This window comes from Carassius gibelio, chromosome B6 (genome assembly GCF_023724105.1).
Source record: "Carassius gibelio isolate Cgi1373 ecotype wild population from Czech Republic chromosome B6, carGib1.2-hapl.c, whole genome shotgun sequence".
Taxonomy (NCBI): domain Eukaryota; kingdom Metazoa; phylum Chordata; class Actinopteri; order Cypriniformes; family Cyprinidae; genus Carassius; species Carassius gibelio.
This window is the reverse complement of record NC_068401.1, coordinates 21231070-21249428: the sequence shown is the minus strand read 5'-3', so window position 1 is coordinate 21249428 and position 18359 is coordinate 21231070. Positions and strand designations below refer to the sequence as shown.

At 38.5% G+C, this 18359-nt stretch overlaps 1 protein-coding gene across 4 annotated transcripts in view; it reads right to left on the bottom strand.

The window, feature by feature from the left end:
* The window catches only part of agap1 (ArfGAP with GTPase domain, ankyrin repeat and PH domain 1), a 176368-nt gene that overhangs the window by 48983 nt on the left and 109026 nt on the right, over positions 1 to 18359 (bottom strand). For all 4 annotated transcript variants that reach the window (XM_052559007.1, XM_052559008.1, XM_052559006.1 and 1 more), the window contains 3 exons: positions 17265 to 17392; positions 16806 to 16961; positions 16222 to 16314 (listed from right to left, as the gene is read on the bottom strand). In XM_052559007.1, coding sequence (XP_052414967.1) covers positions 16222 to 16314; positions 16806 to 16961; positions 17265 to 17392 — 377 coding nt within the window. The remainder of the gene's footprint in view (positions 1 to 16221; positions 16315 to 16805; positions 16962 to 17264; positions 17393 to 18359) is intronic.

Here is an 18359-nt window from a genome sequence, read left to right as displayed (position 1 = left end):
CGTCTCAAGATCAGATTACTGCATTTCGCTATATTGTGGTGTGCAAAATAAAGTTTAAGACAGACTGCAGATGGTCCAAAATGAAGAATGCACTTTAGGTAAATTACATTTTTTACAAATGTACAAATTTACAAATCTCATTACTCCATAGTTAAAATCATTGCATAGGTTGTCTATTTCTTTTAGGATTAATTTCTATTATTTGTATTTAAATCTCTACATGGCTCCATCTTATATTGCTAAACTAATTCAGGAACAAAAGCCAATAAGGTCCCTACGATCTCAATCACAGAAACTTCTTGTTGTTCCTCGGTCTAAGATGAAATGCCCCTAAATTATGGAACAGACTGCCATTGTTGACGCTCGGTTAGTTAAAAAGCCACTTGAATTTTTTTTTTTTCCCATGATAGCATTTGAACACATAAGTGTGAAGGTTGCTAGTACCATATATGCCTCTTCTGATCCTAGTTAAGATATATTTTGATTATCTTTTTAAGGTTTCTTTTTATATTACTACTATAATTACATGAATGTGTTCCTTTTTATTGTCTTCTGCTCATTTTAGGCCACTTTCATTGTACTAATTTTAGAGGCAGCATTAGAGAAAATAATAGATCAGTATATGCTGGCTTTGTCAAGTCAACGTAAGACGGACAAAGCAAAGGCAGAACATTTATATTCTCTTTTTTTCTGGAAGGAAATAGCTGGAACAGGATAAGCGTCAATTACAAATAAACTTCACGAACAAACAAAAGCCTCTAATCTGTGCACTCTTCGATTAAAAGATGTGCCGATGTGCTCTTATCAGTGCATTATCCTCTTCTTTCAGCTCTTCTCATTTCTTCCATTCTTCTACAACAAAAGGAGAGGTTAACCAGGAGATGAATGCGGACTGTGGCATGGGTGTGGACAGAGTCAGTATGGTGGACAGGATCCGTCTCCTATGAGCCCACACCGGACAGCCGCTTAACAAAAGGTTGGGTATTTGCCCACGCTGGCCTTATTGTTCTTGGGCACTCCAGAGAGGAGGGTGCTAAATTAAGTGTGTCATCCCAACACTGGCTCACCTCCGGTCCTGTCAATGTGAGTGACTGTGTACGTGTGTGTGTACGAGGGAAGTGGGGCCATGTGAGTGACATGGCGTGAAAGCTGGAGGTCTTATATCACTACGGCCATCTGATCTGGCCAGTGCAGGCAGTGAGAGGACACACCTCCCCAAAAGACATTTATCATTTAATGACAGGCAGCTCTAGCACACATTCTCTTTTACTTTTTCACATGTATTCAAAGTGTACAGAAATATATTATTACTTTTTACTTGATGGTTACAGAAAGAGTATAAAAGTTTTTTTTTCAAATCATAAGAAACCAACATGATCTCAGATATTACGTTTCAGAACCTGTTTTTTTTTCTAGTTTGGTGTTAGCAGGTTACTACAGAAATATAAAAAAGATGAAACAGGATGAAAATTATTCCTCTAACTACTACCGTATTTTTCGGACTATAAGTCACACCTGAGTAAAAGTCGCATCAGTCCAAAAATACGTCAGGACGAGGAAAAAAACATATATAAGTCGCACCGGACTATAAGTCGCATTTATTTAGAACCAAGCACCAAGAGAAAACATTACCGTCTACAGCTGCGAGAGGGCGCTATATGCTGCTCAGTGTAGACTACAGGAACACTGAGCAGCATAGAGCGCCCTCTCGCGGCTCTATACGTTAATGTTTTCTATTGGTTCATGTCTCTTAGTTCATGTCGAATTAATTTTGATAAATAAGTCGCACCTGACTAGAAGTCGAAGGACCAGCCAAACTATGAAAAAAAGTGTGACTTATAGTCTGGAAAATACGGTAATATAGCATATTTATTCTGTATAGAGAATATATTGAGTGGAAGAAGGCCTCTAAAAAGGCCGATCTCATAGAAGCGATCACTAGCTGATGACGAGCCTGCCATGAAGCAGCTTGGCATGATATCCAGCGGCACTTTCTATGTTCGGCACGAGTGAAATAACCATACTGCTTTAGGTGAGGCACGGTTAATATTTCTTCGTTAAATAACTGATTAACTAATTTTCTATAATTCTCTCTCAAAATTCAAATGGCTTCAAATCACAATGTATCTGCACTATAAGCGAACTGCATGCTGCACAGTCGACACAGGAATTGTCACTTGAACTATCGAGGCAGTGTCGCATCAACACTAAGGTTTATAAATTGCATTTTTTCGTGCCAGTGTTTAAACCATTCAATGCTCACGCACTTTCCTGAAGACAGCTCATGCACACTCGCAGTGCACACACATATTAATGCCATGTTCACATTACTCCAGTCTGTGTTGCATATTTTTTCTGAACTCATGTTATTGGATTGAAGCGTTCACACTGTACACACTGTTGTTGTCTGGCAGTGTGTGTAGGAGCAGTGCAGAGATAGTTTTTGCACAGAGTTCTTTTATTTTTGCTGCACTGCATGCGCTGAATTAAAGTAACAGTACATTGTTTGTGGTAAATATGAACATGCATTGACAATGTAGTAATTACACCATAAATGCATGTAATTAAAGTCTACTGAATTTCACAGCCAACACCTTATGTGTTGGCAACACCCTTGGTTAAGTAAAAGAGCACTTTTAGATAAACTAGGCAATAATTTGTTAAGTTCTTAAAGTTCTTAATTAAAGTTCTTTATGAACCACAGGATTGCTTGCAATAAAGATTTAAATGCAAAAGAAAAGGCAGTAGAGCAGAGCTGATTGTTTCTGTCAATGGCACGTTCTAATTTAGAATGTTTGTGATAACGTAAGAAAAGTAGTTTAAATGATTTGTTTTAGCAACTTAATATATAAATCTAAAAGTAAATGCAAAAGTAAAAAGCATTTAATAACTGATGATTTTATTACTGTATTGTGTAAAAAAAAATATCATGAAAAAGCATTTTAAGTAACAATGTTTGGATTTAAAATCAAAATAATGGATAAATGTTGTGTTTGTGGTAAACAGCCATGGATCAAGAGCAGACTCCTGTGTGAAAGTACAGTCTGTGCTGCTTCTATACCACACATGACCTCACATACAGCTCACAAAATCAGGTGATGGGTCTCAAAAATCCTGATCAGAGCACCCCTACACCTGGTCATGTTAAATGACGCTTGGGAGACCAAGTTTGATGAACAGACAGTAAAGACGTTAATGTGAGGTTCATGGTGGCTCTCAGTTTTAAACAATAACACGTCAAGGTCATCAAGAGGCTTAATGAGTGGTTTCAACACTCCCCTGAAAGCTTAAACCAATCGAAGCCAGTGGATACTGGCAACAAGAGATTAGCCAAATCTAAACAGAGAGCCCTGATTGATGTTTGTATATTTGGTTAAATTATTTTCAAGCTAAAATTATACAGGGAAAGAAAAAAAAAAAATCTAATTTGCAGGAGGTTAGTGTGCATGACAAAAATGCCATCTTGGCCAAAATGGCTCGGAGCAGCGACAACCTTTCCCTGGGAAATGATATTTTTCCAATCCCACAGAAGGCGGATCATGTCACACTCGTTAAAGGCTTGATAGCAGGTCTTTAATATTCACCGTCTTAATTAGGGCTGCAGTTAATTTCATTAAATTCTTTCGGTGCTAAATGAAGCAGATTATGAGACATCTTTTATTGCGAAGCGTGAAATTACAGCCTGCCCGCTGCCAATGGCAGGGCCAAGCTAATGAATTACAGGGTAAATAACACCCGAATTAACCATCCAATTTAACTCCTTACAAAGCACCCCTGCTCTGAGGGGGCAGAACTTCGTCAAATGTGCACAGCTCAGTGCTCATCTACGCACCAGAACATGCAATTACAACCATGATACTAATTTCCCTTTATGATGAGGAGAGAAGTTTCAGTGCCATTGTATTTCTTAAACGGAAATTTTAAGAGAGCAATGCACAGTAAAATGTAATGTGTGAAGAGTTTCACTCTGCACCACCAAACAGGGAAACATTTTATATTTTGAGCTTTGAGAACACATTGGCTAGGATGACAAGTGGATAGTCAAAAAAAACTTTGATGAAAATCAAAGACAATAATAGTTGCTATGGCCAGCAAAATAAAACATTAAAAACTATAGTTTTATTCAGAACTGGTTCTTCGTCTTTTTAAAATATTTGCAATCAGTGATTCCTGAACAAATGACCATTATGTTCTTACTAGAGATTCAAAACCTTACAGCACAACCAGCGTAGTCTGGTTATTTCATTCAGGAAAACAATTCCTAACTGACTCTATAAGCAAATTCTTTTAAATGAATCAAAAACACTGTCTGATTCCTGAACAAATTACTTCTATGATCCAGTTCTTTTCAGTGAATCAAACAACACACTACGCTTAATATAAATACTTTGGGAGAATTCAATCAAGAAACTGACTGGTGTACAGTTTTGTCATTAGTATTTTATACAAATAATAAGCAAATTAAGTGTATTGCCGTTTTTGTTTGTTTAGTATGATTTATTATTAAATTTTTTTCTGCGAGAATCATTATTCAGAACTGAAATTGTAAAAAAAAAAAAATGGTACAACTGCACTAAAATTTTATACCACAAACCAGTAGGTACAACACTGAAATGAAGATGGCTCTTCTGCAGACATTAGTCTTACTGCATCCATCTTCTAGAGCCTTACTTTTGAAAATTAATTTGTATTAAACTTGTGTCAAAATCCCTTTCCACATAGTTAACAAAGATGTGTGCGTGCACGGTAATCGGCTAATTAACAATGTGGAACAGATGTCGGCAGACTCCGGGCTGCACAGGGTCAGTAAACAAAGCTGCCGATCATTAGAGTAACATTAGTTTCTGAACAAATCTATAAACAACTATCAAACTAAACTATTTTTACAGACAAACAAAAGAGCTCGCATAGTTTCAGCATAATAATCACTGTTTAGTGTGACCTCTGACAAATTTAAATGAGCCATAAAAAAAAAAAAAAACACTAACAGCCATTAAAATGACCACCAGTCAAAACAAACAACATAATATAGTCATAATATACCATAGATGTCAAAACAACCGGGATCACTGCGATGATTGAACAAACAGTCATATTAAGAACAAGGCAAAGGGTCAAAGGAGCCTGTGATTGGCAGAGGCAAGAGTTGTCATGGCAAATTCAGGTGACATATCTGACCTTCCTACACCCACTCTGAGGGCTCAGAGAGGCTGGTTTGAAGCCCTCCACAGGGAGACAGCGGTGAAAACGCTCCTCTTTAGCCATCTAATTGCTGGAGAGTGCAAGCCCACCCCAGCCTCATTACTGTCCACCGAGCCGTCTGCGTGTTTTAATGAGGAGCATGTTCTAATGAAGGCGTTTTTACAAAGGTTTTATTGTAGCTGAGAGCCATGTTGAGAGCGTAACCTTCAGCTCAGGAGTCAGGACAATAACCTTCGTAATGAGATCACAGCGAATGGCAAATAAACTGCGACAAGGTCTAAAAAAAGAATAAAACTAACATGTGCACATACAGAGTAAAAAGACAACTGAATTAGTTCATGCCTGTTTTATGTCTTTGTGAATTTCTGTGATAAAAAAGAAGAACAAGGTTCTGAAGTAACGCCCACAAAAATCGACCAAGGTGTTCTTCACTCATAAAAAAAAATAAAAAAGGTTTGTTATTGACATCTATGGTTCTATGAAGAACCTTTAACATACATGGAACTTTTCAAAGGCACAAAAGGTTCTCTAGTTAAAAAAAAACGTAACACTTAACTTTACACTTACGGCCCCAATATACTCACAGCACAGTTCTTGTTTGTTGTTCGCTTAGGGGTAAGTTTAAAATGCCTGAGCAGGTATTGTGTTAGAGAATATTCCGACAACAACAACACTGCTGGGAGCAGCATTTAGATGAATATGCGAATATGTGCTGTCCCCTTTATGAAACTGTACAAAATCATACTTTTAGATAAAGTATACATAGATTTTTTTTTAAAAAGCAAGAAGGTCAACCCAAGAAACATAACTGCCCCGTGGACAAAAGCAGATTGTATGAAAATGTATGAATGAGACTGGTCGACTGATATTAGTTTTTTGACAGTCGAAGACAATGTTGCTATCTTGGAAAGCAGGGAGGCCGATGCCCGATATAAAGCAGATATAATTGTATATATATATATATATATTAGAAATCATTTGAAAATTAATTAATTTGAAAATAAATGTGTAAAAAAACATTCTTATACTTTAAATAAAGTATTTTCCACAAATAAACATATATTTTATTGAATTATAATAAAAGGAAGTAAACACTGTAACTAACAGGGCACTCAGCGTTTTGGGAAGTTTGTGTATATTGGGTGATTGTGTGCATGGTGATCATGGCGGATACAAAATGTGCACTTCATAAGATCCCTCAGTTGGATTTGACTAAGTTTGCAAGGTTTTTGAAATTACATGTTCATTAGTCATTCAAAGATTTGTTTTAAATTATGTAAATGCATATTTGTTGAATGCTGATGGCAAACGAGAAAGTATTATAATGTTTGCCTGTCTATTACTAACAATATAAAAATACTTTTTTGCATACATTTTAATTCCTTTGTCTAACAGTTCTATTCGATTATTAGACAGACTTCTGTCTGTGGACAAAATTGTTAATGTCGACGGTAAACAAGAAGGAGAATATGAGCGCTGTGTGTTCAGGCGCTGGCTGCTGTTCTCAGCACTGTCAAAAATTTAAATATCGGCCGATATATCGGTCGATCACTAATGAGAATGTAGTTAATAAATGAGACTGTAGCCAATTAGCCATCAAAACATATAATCATTACATATTATGATGTCACACCAGTTCATTTTACTTTTTCACTTGAAGAATATATGTCATTGCCTTAAAGGGATAGTCCATCCAAAAATTGTCAGTAATTACTTACCCCCATGTCATTCCAAACCCATAAGACCTTTAGCCGCGTTTCCACCGCAGGAACTTTACCCAGGAACTCAATAATGTTCCAGGTAAAAACTGCACCTCAGAAAGGCCCTGCTGGCGTGGTAGTTCTTTTACAAAGTTCTGGAACTCTCAGGGCGGGACTTGGGCACTAAACATGTTGATTGGATGAGTTCACACAGCATTGTGATTTCTACCATTTTCAAAATATTACTGTTATTGTGTCATGAAATGTATTTTGAAAAGTATTTCAGGCCACAATGTAGCTGTTTAAAACTCAAATCTGTGGTTTATTTATAAAGACAACGCTTATTTAAATATGTGTTTCGCCGATCTCGCAGATGGTGAGCTCCAGTGCTTATGTATCCGCCTATAATAAATTACTCTAATTTACTCTATAATAAAAGTAACTCGTTACCAGGGAAAGTAACTATTTGCGTTACTGTTTAAAAAAAAAATTTGCTATATGTCAAAGAATTTGTATTTTTTGAGCAGTTTTAACAAGTCAGTCGAAATGAGTACAGACAGGTGTTCGTACATAACTTTCTATATTTATTGCACATCAAAAGACAACAAGAGTTTATCCTGCACTTCAAGTATTATCTTTGTAAGAAAAGTGTTTTTGGCCACTAGCTTTGTAGATGCGCGTGTCGTTGTGAGATGCTTCATTAAATTAGAGTTGCTTACAACGGATGTCGACAAAGTCTTCGCTCCTGGACATAATGTACACATTACATGCACGTTCTTGCCTTTTACCACAATTAATTTGCTTATATCGCCACCTTGAAAATGGCAACTTTTCATCGGATTGCTCCTAACTCGCCATCTCTGCTGCGAATCTCTGTTTAGTTGTTGCGTGCGTGCGTGCGTGTGTGTTTGTTTGGCGCCGCTGGCGTAAAAACAGTGGCTCTGATTGGCTACCATGAAACACATGACTCTGCCTTAGCCAATCATAATCGCTTATCTCGTTATTAACCCACCTGCTCACTCGCTATGTGAGACAGAGGTGCGTCCGGATTGCATAGTTTATTAAATCAATGCATAGTAACGCACCACATTTAACATCCAGTAATGTTAACGGCGTTGTAACGACGGGAAAAGTAATTAATTAGATTACCCCGTTACTGAAAAAATAACGTCGTTACCTAACGCCGTTCTTTTAAATGGCATTATTCCAAACACTGGTGGTTAAACATAAAATATAATTCGTTTTGGACAAATCTAACAGGTAATCTTTGGTCTGTATTCAATTTATCTATATGTTAAAATGAAAATAAAAAAGGCAAACTGATATAATATTTTGTTTCATTGTAATGGCTGTACAGGCTATACACACATTTCCCTGAACTAAGTACATTTCTGTTGCTAATATTATGTTCAAATGAAAACGAAAGTAGGTAGTGGTATTTGATGTCCTATTTAGTTTTATTGTAAATATACAGTGAGGAAAATTGCGGTAGCCAAGGCGACCTGACTGATGTGATCAAGTACACTGCTGTCTACAGAATTACCGGATTAAATGAACGCGGACATCACACTCCCGATTTGAATGCGCAAAGTCCAAAATCAGCGTTCTTTGTATTGAGAAACGTGCGCAGACCTACGTCACCAGACTATTTGCCTAATCTTCCCGGTACTTTAGACCGTGGTGGAAATACAGAAAGCAATGGGTCTGGGGGGAAAAAAGTTCCTGGTACAAATGTTCCGGGTAATTTAGGTGGAAACGCGGCATTTTTTCATCTTTGGAATAGAAATGACGATTTTTTTTCATTAAATCCGAGAGCTCCCTGATGCTACATAGTCAGCATTTACCAGATCCTACCATGATCAAGGTCCAGAAACATAGCAAAAGGACATTGGTAAAATAGTCCATGTGGCATAAGGGGTTCAATAATAATTTTACAAAGCTATGAGAATATTTTGTGCAACAAAAATAAAGGCTTTTCTACAATTCTTCTGATCATCCCATATGCGGTCATTATAGACAAGGTATCCTGATGTATGCGCTTCTGCTTCATGTAAACAATGCATACACGTGCTGACGCATGTGCATGTTCAATGTAAGCAGCAGCACCATGTGCATGCGTTGTTTACATGAAGTGGAAGCAAGCGCATGCGTCGTGATACTCTCTCCAATAATGGCAGCGCACCACAGCATAGGGAATGAGGAGGAGAAGAATTGTTGAGTTAAGTCGTTATTTTAGTTTTCTTTGCTCACAAAAAGTATTCTCATAGCTTCGTAAAATTATTGTTGAACCCCTGATGTCACATGGACTATTTTATGGATGATGTCTTTGCTACGTTTCTGGACCTTGATCGTGGTACCACCCTTGCGGTCTATGCAGGGTCAGCAAGCTCTTGGATTTAATAAAATATGATCCAAAGAGCAATGAAGGTCTTATGGGTTTGGAATGACATGAGGGAGAGTAATTTAATACAGATTTTCCTTTTTGGGTATCCCTTTAAAACAAAAACTGTTCACTGTAAGTTTCTTTGAAAAACCCAAAATTATTCTTCTATGCATCATTGCGAAAACCCCCTTTTGTAGACTTTATTTGTTAAGAGTGTTGAAAATCCAGAAAATCCAAAGCATCAAGAGCAATCGATTTTGTTCAGGACTCATTCTTGTGTGAGTAACTCACTAACAATTATGGCCATACCTTCAAGGAACAGCTGAGCGATAAATCTAATGCACTCAGACATCTGCCAAAGAGATTACAAGTTAACGTTCTTCATCAACAGCGGAGCCGGCAATGATGTGCAGCTGAGAGCCAGTGCACAAGAGTTCAGGCCAATTCATTAATGCTGTGCCATGAGCGAGGGGATTTCCATTGAAATCTGTAAAATCCACTTTCCTGGACCAAAAGAGGCCAGTGTAGAGGTGTTAATGTGATGCAGGTAGACTGGGAAGTGAACATGCCCACACACGCTAATCGGAGAGCAGGTCTAACGCCCAGCAGCCTGCTGTGGCCAGTGAGATGCGAGGAGGCAGATTGAGAGAGACGCAAGCACGTAAGAGGAAAGACCACAGGGAATTATCAAATCAATTAACATCCAATTCCTGAACGAAGATCTGCCCCATGCCTCTGAGCACAAACTGCTCGGCTGCGTTATTGTCTGTGAAGGGATGTGCCTGGGCTGCTTTTATACTGTTGGTGAAACACTCATCGCCTGAATGTAGCACCCAATTAGATGGGAAATGCCACGGCAGCAGATGCAGTCACTGATCTGATGGAGGGATTCTGGTCAGCGGCTGCTTTGCTCTCCATACACCCTTTTCTGATGAGGAGTTTCAACTTGATATTATAAAGTAAACTAAGTTTGATTAAAGAACAAAATGACAGGCCCACACAGAATGGGCAACCAGAGAAATCTACAGAATTCAGAAAACAACAAGGAATGCACAATTAATACAAGTAAAATCAAAATTGAGATATGGCTTGATATAATTATTGAAACATAAAGGTCTTGTTCAATCCTACACCAAAATAAATTTCATTGTAACAGTATAATTTCACTATGGAAAAATAAGACTTTTTTTAATCATTGAATTAGATATTTATTTTACAGTGTTTGTAAATGATTTAATAACTTTATTAAAGGTCCCATGACATGAATTATTTCCTTTTCTTTAAATGCTTTTTAATGTTTCCTTGGATGTATTTATGTTGTTAGTATGATTTTTACATTTAAAATTTAGAAATAATGGCTTGAATGCTCTGTTTGAAGGGGCGTGTCTGCTGTGAGACTCTGAGTAAACCACAGCTGTTGTGATTGGCTGACATCTTTGCATTTGAAATGCATATTACATGTGAAACCCCTCTCAAATATATATATATATATATAAAAGCAAGCGTTCTTTGATCGCTATCTGTAGTTAAATCACAATTTAAATAACATATTTGTTTCATGCTACTAAGAGAAACAACGTGAATTTGATCGTTTAGTCACTGGCTTGATTCACTGATGCATAAACAGTATTAAACGATTTAGAAAGAAAGTCTGTGTGAACTTGAATGATTAGCTACCCGTCAGAAATCACTGATCACAGATCAGGCATTAATGAACACTGTTACTCACTGTTTGTGCCAGTGCCGTCAAATCCATATCATAGAAGTCTGTTTGAAATGCCTGTGCTGACATTGCGACTGAATTATATGTAAATATTTGGGCGGGCAAAGCAGAGAAAGGGGAGGTAACAATTCTCGTTACAACGTCACAACGAGGAGATTCAAGATCAGCCCGTTTGAGCCTTCCATTTTCTCAAAGGCAGAGAAAGATAGAAAAATCTCAATTTACACCGATTCAAATTTCTAGAAACTTGGGGAGCATATGCAGGCTAGGGGAACTCATATTAATGTTAAAAAACCTCAGAAAGTGAAATTTTCATGTCATAGGACCTTTAAGTTGAATTAAAACGATAGTAATTAAAAAAAATTTTTTTACTACAATTTATTTTACATTATAATAATAATAGCTGTATTTCACAATATAATAATATAATATTATATTTAATTTTATATTGTTTATTATTATTATTGCTATTTTTTTATACATTCTGATTAAGTTACAAAAACAGTAAAGTAAAAGAAGACTGAAACGATTGCAACTAACAAGTGATCTAAGAAAAATATCTGAGTCCACATTAAGTACAAGTACAATGTAACTGCATGAGTTTTTTTTTTTTTTTCATTTTACCTGGATACCGGAGCAAAAACGTTCATCATATAACAGTTTAAATCCCAGTTGCAGTATATAAAAATGGTCACACTTTAGTTTTGCCATTAACAAACCATTAACTACGAATTTTGCCTCAATAAACTCCTAATTTGCTGCTTATTTATAGTTAGTAAGGTAGTTGTAAAGTTTAGGTATGGTGTAGGATTAGGGATGTAGAATATGGTCATGAAGAATATGTGCTTTATACTAAGTACTAATAGACAGCTTCTATATGATAATAATAGGCATGCTAATAAGAAACTAGTTAAAGGGGTCATATAGTGCTGCTAAAAAGAACGTTATTTTGTGTATTTGGTGCAGTGCAATGTATTTATGCGGTTTAAGGTTTAAAAAAAAACATAATTTTCCATATAATGCACATTATTGTTTCTCCTCGATTTTGACATCGTTCTGAAAAAGCGAGATGTGCTCTGATTTGCCAGCTATCCTGTGCGTTTTGATTGGCCAAGTGCCTCAAGTGTGTCACAGAAATGTTACGCCCTTTAACATATGCTATCTCCCAGGCCAGCAGCATGAGACTCAGTACAGCTGCTCTATTCGTGCACATCCCATCATCAATTCTCTTTAGCAGTTCAGTCAATGTACTGTTCTGAGTAACTGAATAACTCAGGATATTGGTGTATTTAGTGTCAGAGGGAGTGTAAGGCACATTTATAAATGGAATAAGTAATTTGTGGATTAGTGCATACTGGAAACGCGAACCGTTTCAAACGATTCGGTTCACTAAGAAAATCCGGTTAAATAGAAAGATTTGTTCGTGATCCGGACATCGCTAGACGAGACAAAACCAATAAAATCCATTACAAAAGGAGGCATTTGTTGTATCCAGTGGGGACATAATTACTGATTATAACGACACATACTGTATTTTTATGTGTTGCGTATCGCGCTGCGTAAACATAAAACCACGTCTGCATTTGTGATCTGAGAAACAACAAACAAGCCTACTCTACACTGCTCAAAACTCGCGTTTGTATCCTCACTGGCAAATTATTTAAATATAAATAATGTACTTACTTTTGCCACATACATTGCAGGCTACCGGTTCAGGAAAGAGTCCTCATCGTCCATAAAATGTGCAGCATACATCCAAATATTTGGGTTTGGCTGTTCTGGAACAGTGTTTAAATACAACTTAACCACTGATTTCTAGTCGTGTCGTCTTTTGAAAGGCCAAACAAGTAGCTTCATTTCACACCGAAACACACAGCGACTCCAAAGTTATGTATATATTTGGGATAAAAGTTATGTCTTCTTTCTTTGCATGAACATTTGGGCGGCGTTATGCAAATCTTCCCACATACTGATGTAGTTATGTGAGGGCGTGTAAGAATGAGCCGTTTTAGCGGGGTGTGGACGAGTCTTAACTTAACTTTTATAAAGAATATCTCTTTGGATTTGAGACTTTAGTCTTTGCAACTTTACAGATCTACTATGCACAAAGAGATTTTAACACTCCAACAAGAAAGGAAAAATTTTAATCGCATCATATGACCCCTTTAATAGTGAGAATTGGTCCATATACTAAAGTTACCTGAAATCCCCCCCCCATCCTTAAATCTGTTACTTCACAACATTTCCAAAAAGTCAACAAGGAAAATGCAAAAAAAATCTGCACCACCATGATTCTAAAGCACTAGCGAGTGAGCGACAGGACAGTAGGGAGAACTGAAACACTGTGGACTGCATAGAATGGTGAGCTCTGATTGCGCTGGCTGATTGATCTCCTCATGAGATGAGGGACACGGGCACCGATGGGGCTTCTGATCAGCACAATAGTGTGTGTGTAAGTGTGTGCGTGTACGAGTAAGTGTGGGGCAGGCTCTGTCTGACACCAGGGAAATTAATCCCTCATTTATGTACCTGCAGTGTCAAGAGGCTGAGAGATGCTTCAGAGATATGGCTCTGCGCCAGGCCCCCCCATACGACACACTCTCCATCCGCTGATGTTTCACTATACTGAAGGCTCTCTAATATACTTGACATTAAAAGTAAATATTTTCTTTCGATACCTAGAGCACACAACTAGTACAACAAAATGAGAATTCTCTACTGTAATCAAGTAAATATTGTAAACGCACAATGTAATCTATGTAAATGACGTGCACTAAAGTAGTAGAAATGGTTGTTCTCTCTTGAGAGCACACGTTATCCTCTTGATCGCTCTTGGCATCGCACATCCAAATTATCCGCAGCACAAGCCCAGTCGGAAGAGAGTCAGATCATAGTTAAAACTGCATGCTGCTCTCTCCTCTGCACAGCTGCCTGCTACGGCTCAGCCTTCCCATCTGCCACTAGCGCAGCGCCCTGCTCTCAGCACCGCTGTAGCCGGGCCAGCCTCATTTCTTCTTCATTAACCGCCACTGACTTTAACAGGATTTATGCAAATAGAGCCGCGGGAGGTGAGAGATCACTGCTGGCAACATTAGCACTCGCTTGTGTGCCTCGAAAAAGAAGTACCTCCAAAGTCCCTTTCAGGCAATTCGCTCAGCGGCCATCTTGGTAATGCTCCTAGGCAGCTATTTTCCATGTAGGTAACAATAGGCATACATCTGCTTGAAATGGACAAAATCTCCAAAAGTATTTTCAAGATCATGTTTCTGCCTTACAAATCAGCAATAAATCTGCGAGTAAATGTAGTGTCTTATTTCTCAAATCCAAGGAAGTTGCAACTGAAGGCTTAATTGATTTATACCCCTAAAGGAAATTGCTTTAGCTTAAATTTGGCTATGAAGTCTATTGTAACGACACATAAAAGACACAAAAAGAAAAATCTTACAAACAAAACTATTTTAAAACACGTGGCAAGTTCTTGAAATGTACTCTTTGTATTCATGTTAGCTACATACAATTTTGAAAAATATTGTAAGAAAGTAAATTTATTTATACAGCAAACTGAATTACTATGTGAATATGTTATGGCATATTTTCCTTACACCTCAAATACATTACTTTTAAGCATTTTGTGATTAGAAAGTCTGAAAGAACAATTTATTTTTAAATGCAAATCTTTTCTAGCATTATAAATGTACTGTTACCTTTGATCAATTTAATGCATCTTTTCTGAATAAAAATATTAATTAAAAAACACTTCTGACGGTATATAAATATGAGTGTAAACATCTTACGGCATGAGGGTCTTTAGGGGTCCTTTATATGATATTTATATATGATGCATTATATGAAATATAATAGGATTTCCTGTTTAATTCATGCATGTTAGATTTTGCAGACAAATATTTTTCAAATATTAGGATCATCTTTAGTAAAATAATATCTCTAAAAAATAATAATAAAATATAATGCTTAGCTACTTATTTCTTTTCAAAAACTGTTATACTTTATTTGTTTCGTCATTATAATATCAGGATGGTAATATCATCCTAACATTTCTGACCCCACAAATATCTAAATTATTTAATTAAAAAAAAAAGGAATTATAGAAGAGGTATGTTCAGTAAGTGACTACACATATGAGCTGCATTTTATTGTTTTTTAAATTGAATTAATAGCAAGGTCAAAGAAATTAATGTAATTTAATTGATTCATAGCTCATATTTTGACGTCTGTATTATGATCGTCCTAAGCAGGATTTTAAAATTATGATGCCACATATAAATGCCAGCCAAGATGCAATGTATTTTCCCATTTAATTTGCAGGAAAGTGGGTTGATTATTGCCTCGGTGTCTTGTATAAATGTCTTTGCCTCCTATGGAACCTCTCAATGCGAACCTAGTGAACCTTTCGAATGCATCCCACACATCCAAAAGGTCTGCAGCTACGCTCTTGAACGCCAGCTGCGCTGCACGGTGGGCGACGGAAACGTTGCTCCACTGTGGCACACTAATAAACACAGATCTCACTTAAAGGCAGCTTTAATCAGAGATGCAATTTGTTCATTAGAAAATTACAAACAAGGCCACGGCGCTGACATGAGAGGGCACGATTAGTGCCGCTAATTACCTGATTCTTTCACTCCAGCTGAGATGCGCCGAGGATGATCTCGCCCCCCCATCCCCACGCTAGCTAGCACTCTCCTTTACTCTCTCGCTATGCACTCTTGTTTGTGACAAATTAAGGCCAAGTCAAACAATCTCTCCCACAGTGCAGTGGAAGGGGTCTTCTTCACATCACCCCTCCCCACACACACAGCTTATTCATGACCCAGGCTGATGGGAAATACGGGCCCATATGCAGATTCGTAGACTGCACTTCATTAGGGCCCTCTTAGCTTTTTTCCTATCCCCTCTTTTGTCAGGGAAAAAGAAGGTGGGAGACTGAGATGTGGTAGGGGATTTGGCTGGGGGGGGAGGGGGGTGTTGAGGAGAGAAAAATCCCTTCCCACTTCTTATCCTAATGATCTCATTTCAGCACACGGGAGAGCCTGGCTCTAATTGATGTCAAGTGCGTGCTTTCACTGTTAATCAAGGAGATGGCATCAAACGGGCTTTGCGCGGGTCTGAGTACTGATCTGAGGCCCCTTCGTCCACAATACACCGCTGTTGGACTCCAATTATACCAGTCCAGACGGCCGGCCAGACCCTACCTGTTTAATTGGGATAGCGCGGCCACTTCCAATGCTGTCTGCGCGGCCATCCATCCCTTTCTTCTCCCTGTCTGGTTCGCTTCCCTTCCGAGACTGTGGGGGAGAAGACACATCATTTTAGTCAAAGGCAAGTTAGCTGCTAATTGAGCCTGACTTCAGACTAGATCCAGTTTGGAGTGCAGGGCACATACATGACTTCAAAAGTCAAGGGGGTGTGGGAGGGGTCATCTTGACCTTGTCGTGACCCCACCCCCACAACTTTTTGAAAGCCATGATGTGGTACAAGTACAGGATGTGCACTACTGTGAGTATATGACAATATAAGACACTTGGAAATTTGAAATTAATAGAATTAAATAATATTCAAGCTAATATACCCCAAACTTATGAACGGTATAAGTACAAAAATATAAATACAGATTTTTCCAATAATTTTTTTTAAATATATATATTCATTTAATGTGTTGTATTCATTTGGTATGATAAGAAACAAACTTCTTTAAACTGACTGCTGTTGCTGTGGTTATTTTAATTATGACATTACTAATTAACAATTACAATCATGCCTAGGAGAACAGACTGACCGTAAAGAGGTTGGAGCGCCGTTTGGACTGTTTGCGGACAGGCGTAGGGGTGTTGGCGGTTTGGGGTACATCGATACGTAGTTCCTTCTGACTGGTACTGGGAGTGGATGGCACGGAAGAAGAGTAATCGCTCAAACTGCCTCCACCATTACTGGTCTGCAACACACACATTAAACAAATGATAATAATCTCACGTTACAAAGAAACGCCACAAGCCTTCTGTTTTTCTGAGCTTCTCTAAGCCTCTCTAAGCTTGGCTGCACAAACACAGGCTCACTTGTACACTGCTAATGAGAAACCAATGAGGATTGAGCCATGTGGAAGAGGATTACTGTCTGCGGGGGGAAAAAAACACTGTTTGGGTTGAGACAAAGAGGTGCTTTTGGGGAACAAACTAAAATGAGCTCTACATAACGAGCTAAAAGATTTTTCACTGTGTTGTAAGTGTGTGAGACTCACCTGGCTGATATGCACTGCGGACACAGGCGCTGCGGAGACGGAGGAGTGGCTTGGAGAATTGGGCAGTGACTTACAGGGTCCGATTGACAGTTGCTGTTTCTTCCGGGTCGCAACTATTTTCTGAGCCACTGAAATTACAAAGAAGTGGAAAAGGTTAGGGGGAATTCATGTATGATGGAGAAAGACCTACAGCAAAAAGCACCAGTTCAGTCCATAGCCAGATGGGTAAAGTAGTGCACTTCATTACCCCTCATGAGAGTGTGTATGGAATCGCTAACCCAAGCCGCCCCTAATTCGCCCATCACTCTCCTCCACAGGCCGGCACTCGCCCCGCTCTCAAAGCCTCCAAGGCCCATTATTTCAACATTTTCAACTCTCTCCACCATTCCTCTTTTCCCTGGAAAAGGGCGGCGTCAGTCAATCGCTCGCCTCTGTCGCTATTGATCGGTTGACGGCCCCTGTGGCAATCTGCAGCCGGACCGCGGAGAGATGTTCTACCGCTTCGTCATCTCGCGGCTAACGACATTGATCCCATCATGTGGAGAGAAGCTTACGGAGAAGAGCTCATTCCTTAACCCATAAATCCCTTAAAACAGACACGTGCGGGTGAAAGAAGAGTAGAGAGTGGCTTTTTATTCCCTCTCAGAACTTAACAGTAACTCTTAAGTTGGGAGCGGTCAACTCAAAAATTGTAATTCTCTGATTAAACACTCATAATAGTGTTTAGATTTGTTTTCCCGTGAGCCTCAAACATTCGCCCTCTAGTGTTCAGAAACTTCCTCAATCCTTTAAACTGAAGTGGCTCTCAGGAGGCAGGAGGGAGTTAACGGTCCAAGTGCCCAGAACTCAATTACTCCGGCTCCCAATAAATAGGGCCGGCTCTCGTCCCGCTGTAAATGAAGTCATTGTTTTAATTGGACCTATTAAACGTCTTGAGTTTTAATGATGATTCTGTCATAAACATTTACCTTGAGGTGAGAGAGCACTGTCCAAGGGCAAATGCCATGCTACTCTGCTAAAAAATTCTCTTATCACAGTACTCGCATGCTCTCCGTGTCTCATCTGCCACTCCGACAGAAACGCTGTGCAGCTGTG